This window comes from Hemibagrus wyckioides, linkage group LG02 (assembly GCF_019097595.1).
Source record: "Hemibagrus wyckioides isolate EC202008001 linkage group LG02, SWU_Hwy_1.0, whole genome shotgun sequence".
NCBI lineage: Eukaryota > Metazoa > Chordata > Actinopteri > Siluriformes > Bagridae > Hemibagrus > Hemibagrus wyckioides.
In genome coordinates, this window is record NC_080711.1 from 4066428 (window position 1) to 4076427 (window position 10000).

General features: G+C 41.7%; 1 protein-coding gene across 1 annotated transcript in view; it reads left to right on the forward strand.

Annotated features, from left to right (window-relative positions):
- Positions 1–1876: 1876 nt before the first annotated feature.
- Positions 1877–10000, forward strand: part of kcnh6a (potassium voltage-gated channel, subfamily H (eag-related), member 6a) — a 47921-nt gene continuing 39797 nt past the window's right edge. Inside the window, exon 1 of the mRNA XM_058418342.1 lies at positions 1877–2614. Coding sequence (XP_058274325.1) covers positions 2539–2614 — 76 coding nt within the window. The 5' untranslated portion in view covers positions 1877–2538. The remainder of the gene's footprint in view (positions 2615–10000) is intronic.

The window sequence follows — 10000 nt, forward strand, 5'->3', positions numbered from 1 at the left end:
TTTCTGACATTTTCTTTTACCATTTCCTTCCATTATCATTTGTTCTTCTTTTCTCATTTCGGCATGTGCGGATTGTTTTTCAAGCATCCTCACCGTCCTTCCCCTCCTCTCTTGTTCTTTTTTAGCTCTTTATTCAGGGCAATTCTTCCTTTCACTTCCTCAGAGACCTACTTATTTCAAGGTTAGCGAAAGAAGTGACGTTTTTCAGTTCTGCAAATGTAATGGACAATATAATACGAAAATAAGGAGTCTCAATGTGAACTCTCCAAACTGTATGGGCAGTGCATCCTCCAGGACACCGGGTGGTGCTATCACATCTAGGCTACGACACACTCAATCCATGGAGGCTGGAGTATTTGGTCAACATTTTGTCCTCAAAGTTGATGTGTTAGAAGCAGGAAAAATGGACAAGTGAAAGGATTTGACCAAATTGTGATGGCTAGACCACTGGATCAGGGCATCTCCAAAACTGCAGCTCTTGTGGGGTGTTCCCGGTCTGCAGTGGTCAGTATCTATCAAAAGTGGTTCAAGGAAGGAACAGTGGTGAACCGGTGACAGGGTCATGGACGGCCAAGGCTCACTGATGCACGTGGGGAGTGAAGGCTGGCCCGTGTGATCCGATCCAACAGACGAGGTACTGTTGCTCAAATTGCTGAAGAAGTTAATGCTGGTTCTGATAGAAAGGTGTCAGAATACACAGTGCAGGACGGGTCAGGGCTGTTTTGGTAGCAAAAGGAAAACCAACACAATATTAGGCAGGTGGTCATGATGTTATGCCTGATTGGTGTACATATCCCATCCTTGGGGGTTGGGGTCAGAGCACAGGGTCAGCTATGATTGCTCCAATCAACAACCCAGAGCTACCACCTCCCCAGCACCTGGTATTCCCAGGCAGTCTCCCATCCAAGTACTAACATTTACATTTATCCAGAGCAACTTCAACTGAGCAATTAGGGGTGAAGGGCTTGCTCAAGGCCCAGTAGTAGCAGCAGCAGCTTGATGGACCTGGGACTCAAACTCACAACCTTCTAATCAGTAGTCCAATGCCTTAACCACTGAGCTACCACAGCCCAGAGGAGCGCCGGCGTTCTCAGAGTGGTATGGCCAACACACTGTGTCTTCATGGAGCTTTGCTTTGTGCACAAGAACAGCATTGTCACGCTGGAACAGGTTTAAGCCTTTTGGTTCCAGTGAAGGGAAACTGTAACGTGTACAAATACATTCTCCTCAATTATGTGCTTCAATCTTTGTGCCAACAATCTGTGTGAGAACCACATATCAGTGTGATGGTCAGTTGTCCACTCACTTACTCTACTGAGCACAGCATGACTGGTGATGCAAACCCTTTTGGTGCTGCTTTTGTTTTTACAACGATGCTGCTAGCTTTTTATGCGCTTTTATTTGCGTAACCGAGCCAAAAAAAACAAAACAAAACAATAATTGGCCTCGTCAGTGTTCGCTGTGCTGCTCTGACTTTTCATAATGGTTTGGAAGTGTGATCGCTTTGCATAAAGGTCACGGTAGCTGCCGGAACACAAAATAGGAAGTTGTTCGGAATCTGTGACATAAGCTCCAGGTTTTAGGCCAGGCTAAGGACATTCATACCATGGTAATTGCACTTGATTATTAACTCTATATCAACTTTTGAACTCCATATGCGTCACAAGATGGCGATTGCACAGGGGCGTGACGTCACGCAACATGAACTTGTGACTCTGTGACACCTTCATCACCTAATTGCATTTATTTTAGTCTAACACACAAGCACAAGCACAGGAGTACGATGATGAATCAGACTGAACAAAGTATAGATAAAAAGGGCACGCGCGCTCGAGAGAGAGAGAGAGAGAGAGATGCTGTGAAGGTGAAGAGTGCACATCTGGGCTCTGTCAGAAAGTGACAGCTGTGTCGACTCTCCACAGTCTAAATGTGGTCACCGGCACCGAGCGATTAAAACTGGAGCTCGTTTATGTTTTGTTTCGCTTTGAGCTTCTTCTTCTTCTTCCTCTTCTTTTTTTTTCTTTTTTCCTTTGGTTGTTTCCGGCTGTCTCGCGCGCAAACATTTTAATTCCGTTTTTCTTGTTCAAGCCGATTCTTCCTTGTTTTCAGACCTGATTTCGAATAGTGAGAGATTTCTTTCTATATATGAATTAAAACATTGAAAGAGAAATAATAATAATAATAATAATAATAATAATAATAATAATTTCATCGAGAAAGTTCTCACTAATCCTGTGTGTGTCGCGCGCGCTCTCTTTAATCGCCTTGGCAACCGCTTTGCGCCAGAACTCGGTGACATTTCGCTGTCGCGCGACGACTCGCGTTCGCTCTCTCTCTCTCTCTCTCTCTCTCTCTTCTGCTACTTGGCGGTTTAACGCTGTTTTTCTTCGTCAGCATGCGCTCTGATAACATCGTACATCCTTCCGTTGTTGGCTTCCCGTGAAGGAAGTGGACTGAAAGCGACCGGCTTTCGAGAAATTTCGTTTCTTTTCGTGTCTCTCGTTCCTCTCTCGCCAAAAAAATAAAATAAAATAAAAAATGCCTGTTCGGCGTGGACACGTCGCTCTCCAGAACACCTATTTGGACACCATCATCCGCAAATTCGACGGCCAAAGTAAGTTAAACCTATAAACCTTTTTTATTTTAATAACCTGACTTATTTGTTTATTTATTTATTTGTTAAAGTTACAACAGATAAACATCCATTAAGCGCTTCTCGCGCTGTTCCGAACAGATCGTTACCATAGTTACCGCCCTTACAACTTTCACGTACTGTTCAGTCCTGTAGTGCTATTATTATTATTATTATTATTATTATTATTATTATTATTATCATATCAGTACTTTTCTATCGTCTCTGAAAAACACCCACATTAAAAGATTTCCATCAGAAACGTACTCTAATATTTCTATTTGTCCTGAATTTAAAGACTGCTGTTATTTTTTATTTGAAGCCGAATATTTCATTATTGACACTCACGCGCTGTAGCCTGGATTTGTTTTTGCAAATAACTCGGGTAATAATGTAAAGAGATGCAAATGGATGAAGTGTGCATGAGGGAAATTCTAAATGATCTGTGTGTGTGTGTGTGTGTGTGTGTGTCCTCTTAATAATCCGTCCCACTTTATCAAAGTCTTCTAGGCCAAATGTATCAGCGTACAGGGATGTGGAGTGTGAACCTCATGGGTACAATGTTTCTATGTTTTCGTGTATATATATATATATATATATATATATATATATATATATATATATATATATATATATATATATATATATATATATATATTTATATATTATATCTTAACTATGTGGATTTTTTTGAGAGAAAAAATTGTGATCGCATAAACAAGCGCTGAAAGATCAAGCTTAAATTGAGCCTCAGATTCAGGTGAAAACCTGAACAAAAACTGCTCGGTTGATAGAGTCGGGTGGCAAAACGTCATTTCGAACATCACAGAAGTGTGTGGCGTAGCGAGGAGGAAATACGTCACAATCAATGAATGGACGTCTGGTCAGCTACATGACAAACTTACAAAGATGATAAAGCTGTGAAAGATAACAGGACCTGCTGGACTGCAGAAGAACAGAGCTGAACTTGTTTTACTCACCGATAAAAGTGAAAGCGTGAGACGAGAAGTTATTTAAAGCGCCGTATTTTTATCCAATCAGGGTTGTTGATACGCAAATAAATAAGAAGAAGGTTAAGGCGGGGTTTAGGAATGTAGAGTGTGAAAGGTCAGATTGTGAAGAGCCAGGATTCAATGTTAACCCTGGGGGAAAGTAGGAGCAGTGTGAAACCTCGTACTACACAAACCCAGGATTCTGTTTAGACGGAGTTTATATAATCACATCAGGGAAATATTTCACATGCGGGATTTTAATCAAGAATTAAAGTCCACCAGTGGGCATGTTGATTGAAAACTGACCATTTCAAAATGTTTTACAGTGTGAGTCTGCTTGGACTTCATCCACTGTTCCACATTTATGTCACATTTTGATGATGCTAATCAGCATTTCTGAGAGTGTATGTCTGTGTGTGTGTGTGTGTGTGCTTGATGCCCTTCCTCTCACACATGTTGCAGCACACCATGTGGTGGTTCATCATCCGCACTAGCAGCATCAACAGTTCCTCGTCCATGTTAAGGCCCTCATACACCTTCATCTCTTTATCCATCCACTCTTTCTTCCTCAGGCTGTGATGCTGCTCTCTCTCTCTCTCTCTCTCTCTCTCGTTCACTCGTTTGCTATCTTCCTCCCTCGTGGGAGGCTGCCTGATGTTTGAACCACAGGGCTGATGTTATATTTAGCTCTTTCCGACTCTAGTTAGTGATCTAGATCAGAGTAATGAACTAATCTGTGCCCAACCCTTCATGGGGTGTTAAAGAAATAGCTGACATGCTGCTTAATAACACTGAACTGCTGTCTGTGGTGCCATTCGGGGAAATTCATCGTTATTGTGTTTATATTTGTCTGTATACGAATGTATAGGTAATGAATAGAGGCGGGAAGATTCAACCGATTCTTAGTGACAGCTCGAAACTTTACGCAATGAGAAATAAATCAATGTGGATGCTGTAGCCATGGAAATCCAAATCACTAAGCAATAAACAAAACAAGAGAGTCGAAGGACAATGTTAGTGAGGCCCAGTGACGGAGGTGTGGCTTTGTGTCTTAGTACCTGTAAAAGAGGCGGGATTTTTAGTGTGTTTAATTCCAGTGAAAGAGGTGTGGCTTGTCTATTTAGTTCTAGTGAAAGAGGCGTGGTCTCTGTGTGTTTAGTTTCAGTGAAGGAGGCGTGGCATGTGTGTGTTTAGTTCTAGTGAAGGAGGTGTGGATATGTGTGTTTAGTTCTAGTGAAGGAGGCGTGGCATGTGTGTGTTTAGTTCTAGTGAAGGAGGTGTGGATATGTGTGTTTAGTTCTAGTGAAGGAGGCGTGGTCTCTGTGTGTTTAGTTCCAGTGAAGGAGGTGTGGCCTCTGTGTGTTTAGTTTCAGTAAAAGAGGTGTAGCTTCTGTGTGTTTAGTTCCAGTGAAGGAGGTGTGGTCTTTGTGTGTTTAGTTCCAGTGACGAAGGCGTGGTCTCTGTGTGTTTAGTTCCAGTGAAGGAGGTGTGGTCTCTGTGTGTTTAGTTCCAATGAAGTAGGCGTGGTCTCTGTGTGTTTAGTTCCAGTGACGGAGGCGTGGTCTCTGTGTGTTTAGTTCCAGTGAAGGAGGCGTGGTTTGTGTGTGTTTAGTTCTAACGAAGTAGGCGTGGTCTCTGCATGTTTAGCTCCAGTGAAGGAGGTGTGGCCTGTGTGTTTAGCTCCAGTAAAAGAGGTGTGGCCTCCGTGTATTTAGCTCCAGTGAAGGAGGTGTGGCCTGTGTGTTTAGCTCCAGTGAAGGAGGTGTGGCCTGTGTGTTAAGGCCACTGATTAACGAGTAATACTAGTAGGATGTGCCATAAACACTTCAACATTCATTAACATAAGAAATAAGAATCTGAACAAACAAAGAAACTCCAAATTTCTTTTGCAAGACAGCAAACGTAGCTGCAAAGTGACCGGAGTGGCATCGGGACGAAGGAGCTGAGAAAATCAACTGTAGAAATCCTGGGAGTTGGTCCAGGCGATGAGTTATTTGCTGTACAGATTTACGAGAGACACACACAGTCATTCTGAGAAGAACACACACTGAGCAGTTGGTAGTCAGTCTGTTAACAGAGCAGCAGAACACCCATGATGGTGTCGAGCTGGATCGATACACTGGCTCGTGTACATTCACAACACCTTTAACACGAGCAGACCAGAGCCCATGCAGAATTTACAGCTATACAGCAGAAGAAATAGTAAAGTGATTCGATTAATTGGTATTTAATTGGTGATAACAGTCCTACATTCAAAAGGAACGGAGCAGAAGATCTTAATAGTCAGGCTTAAATCCACAAATCATCAGAAAAGCTCATTTCCCCACTTGTTTGTCCAAGTAGCATCTTGTAAACAGCACTCACCACCAAAGACACTGCTTTTATTAAACACATCATATATAAATAAATAAATAAATAAATAAATAAATAAATGAATGAATGAATGAATGAATGAATGAATGAATGAATGAATGAATGAATGAATGAATAAATAAATAAATAAATATAGTACTTAAATACTTATTAAATATTATCATCCAAAGCATCACAGCTCTAAATGACGTAAGCAGTTACAGTGTAAAAGCTTTCCAACATCGTGTTATTGGGCATTTATTGAAATGCACAGCTTATTTAACAGCGTTGTGAGCTCATTAATCCCTGAATTAATCCCGGGGGTGGACATGTCACTAGAGACGTGCAGTTTATGTGTCCAGACTATTAATTTATTATACCCTAGCAGTCTGGTGGAAGAATAGGATCAGCAGACTGTTAATAAAGCTGTCAGCAGTGATGGGTTTATTTTTTCTAATTTCTTGTTCAAGCATTTCGTAGCCATCATTAAGAATTCTCGTTAATGAATGCACCTAACACGAGGAATAAAGCTCCTGAGGCACGCTGTAACAGGAAAGTAATGATGTCAGCGATGAACAGAGTTCTCTTTACAACCACGACGTTGATTATTTTCATGTCTCAAAGAATTTTCCATTCTTTCCAGTCTCTACAGCGAATCATCTCTCTCCACCTATCCCTATCTTCTGCATCCTCAACACTAGCTTCATATCCTCATTTATTCCATCCATATACCTCCTCTTTGGCCTTCCTCTTTGCCTCCTGCCTGGCAGCTCCATGTCCAACATTCTCCTACCGATATACTCACTCTCCCTCCTCTAAACATGTCCAAACCATCTTAATCTGGCCTCCATAACTTCGTCCCCTAAACGTCCAACATGAGCTGTCCCTCTGGTGTACTCATTCCTAATCCTGTCCAACCGTCTCACTCCCAAAGAGAACCTCAACATCTTCTCTGTTACCTCCAGCTCTGTCTCTACCTCAGTGTCTCTACACCATACAGCATGGCTGGTCTCACCACTGTCTTGTACACCTTAACCCGGGATTCTCGCCGATATTTTTCTTACCTTTCTCCATCCATTCCAACCTGCCTGCATTCGCTTCTTTACCTCTTTCCCACACTCTCCATTACTCTGGACTGTTGACCCCAAGCACTTAAACTTCTGTACCTTCTTCACCTCTTCACCCTGTAATCTTACTGTTCCACTTCCCTTCCCCTCCTGTGCAGAGTCCTCTGAGTGTGATTGTAATCACTTGATACTGTCGAACCCTGGCTTTTATCTTACGTCGCAATACATCATGCATAGAGAACACAACCATATTATTTATATTTATTTCATTATTTTAGTTTTGTGGATCTGCTCTCCACATATCTCTGAACACAACACCTCCCACAACATGCCACTCATCCTACACCTGGGTGGTAGAAACTAATGATGTCATTGCGGATAAAACCCACACGCAGGCTAATTTGAATTTTCGAGGGCAGAGTACGAGTTCACAGGAATCGCTCACACCGCCTCCTACAGGTAGTCTCGGGTTCGGTACTCGGTTCACTTTCTGTTCCACACACACATCAGCTTTCACATTACTAATGCTTCACGCTCTATTTCTAGTAAAGTGCGGTGTAAAAGTCTTTTCCGATTATGTGGAATTCACAATAAAAGTCCCTGTTGCTATCAAAATAATAATAATAATAATAATAATAATAATAATAATAATAATAATAATAATAATAATAATAGTGTATTAAATAGAATCCTACTGCATTCAAATAAACCTGTGATTTGTCCTGCTGTAGAAGATTAATCAACACTTGTGTACAGCTCTGTGGTATATACTAGGTTAGCTTAATCTTTAAGACACATTAATTAGGGTTCTTGGTAAACGAAGCCCCTTTAAATCATTTCTCATCCTGAATCATTAATGTGTCTTTGACATGTCTCCGTTCCATGGGACAGATTTATCAAATTACTCAAAGCATCATCCTATCATGGCTTTGGCAGTAAGGAGGAAATCTTTTAATAGGAACCTCAAGAGAATTCACTCAGTGTGTGTGAGTGTGTGTGTGTTTGTGAGAGTGTGTGTGTAGTAAGGTTTACATGCCACGGCCGTGACAAGCGTGTGCTTCCATCCCTCGATCCCTACCCGCTAAATCTAAGAGCATTTTGTGGGCTGCTAGGCAACCGTCAAGCGCTTTCCGTTCCCGCAGAAACATCGCAGAGAGATAATGAGAAGTTCTCTCCAACGAAACAATTTACACCGAGCCTAATCGAAGGAGAAGAAGAAACTCGAAAAGAGAGAGCGTGCTTTGTTTTGTCAAGTCTCCACAAGTCTCCACGAGGTGCGAGGAGGAAAACTGTTGATCACAGGTCCTCACGCTGTGTGAGATCTCATGCCCTGTTCACCTGCTCTGATTACATAGAGCTTTCTGAGGAGCAGACAGAAGGGACGGGGTGAAGGATGAGGGGGTTGTGTGCTCACGTTTCAGGCAGCAAGTCTGCTGGGGTACCAGTGCCAGGAGAGCCAGAGAGAGAGAGAGAGAGAGAGAGAGAGAGAGAGAGAGAGACAAACAGAGAGAGACAAACAGACAGAGAGGGAGACAGAGAGCCAAAGATAGAAAGCCAGAGAGAGACAGGGGGAGAGGAGAAAGAAAGAGAGAGAGAGAGAGAGAGAGAGAGAGAGAGAGAGACGGAGAGAGACAGAGAGCCAAAGATAGAAAGCCAGAGAGAGACAGGGGGAGAGGAGAGAGAGAGAGAGAGAGAGAGAGACAGAGAGAGGTGGAAAGGCATCACAGATAATCAGATTGTTTTTAGCTTGGTTTAAACTGTTCTGATTCTGACCATTATCATGTCCAGGACTATATAAGTCTAAATAAACAACTATTCTTAAAATAACTAGCTTTTTTTTGTTGCTCAGCTCTTTACATCAGTTAGTTAGCCTGCGCCAGAGTGCAGACTGAAGTCTTATCTAAAACAAACATTACTTGAAACATTACACATGAAAAGAAAAGACAACACAAATGTTATTTGGACAAACTCTCACTTAAGCCAAAGTCCATATTTAGCAGGGACAATGTCGCCGAATGAGATAAGTCCAAATACAAGTAACAAAACCAGTACTCGGGTTCGAAAGAATCCCGAGGAGGCACTCGACTCCTACAGCTCGAATCGCACCGTTTCACATATATAAACCAGATGAGTGTGTGAAAATGTGCTGACTTTCCAGCATCTACCTTATCCCCAGCATCTTACTCCCCTCTTTTATATAAAGTGGGCGGGGCTAACATTCAGCAAGGCATGCTTAATGTTTCGTTACTCATCACAAGGCTGATGTGATTCGTCAAAATAAACGAGTATAGCAAATAAACGAGTGTTCAAAGACGTCGTAATAAGACAACATCATGAGAGTTAGTAAGAGTAAGGAAACGAATGAAACAGGTGAACACCATCAGGTAACAAACCAGTGACCTGACCGAAAAAAGGACCAAAAAACCCGTATAAAAAATATCAAGAACTCATAAGTGGCAGCTTTTATGCATGAATGGCATCATAAAAAATAAAAATTAGCATGTAAAAGCTAAATTAGCAATTAGCAAGCGTAGCCCGGTGTATAATAATAATTCTATAATTTAACAGGCTGATATAATGCTTTGAGTTCTGCTCATTTGAATATTAGGCCACACCCACTATTCTGATATTTTTATGATAGTCTTCTTTCAGTTTTCACAAAAATCTACATTCCAGTCATCTCAGCTTTCTGACTTTTTTTCATTCTGGATTTTTTTGTATATCCTTTCCTTCCTTCCATTTCCTTTTTTGTCCATTTTAGCCTCGCCGTCTTTCCCCAGTCCACAGCAGTCTCCTTTCTTTATCCTTTCTTTTCTTCACTTCACTTCCATGCATTTCTGCGCACTTCCTCAGAGACCGTCTCCTCTCTGAGGCGTAAACAGCGGCAATCTTTTTCTTTTTCTTTTTTTTTAACTTTACGATGTTCTTATCTCATCGCTCATCTTCTCTGCTCGGTT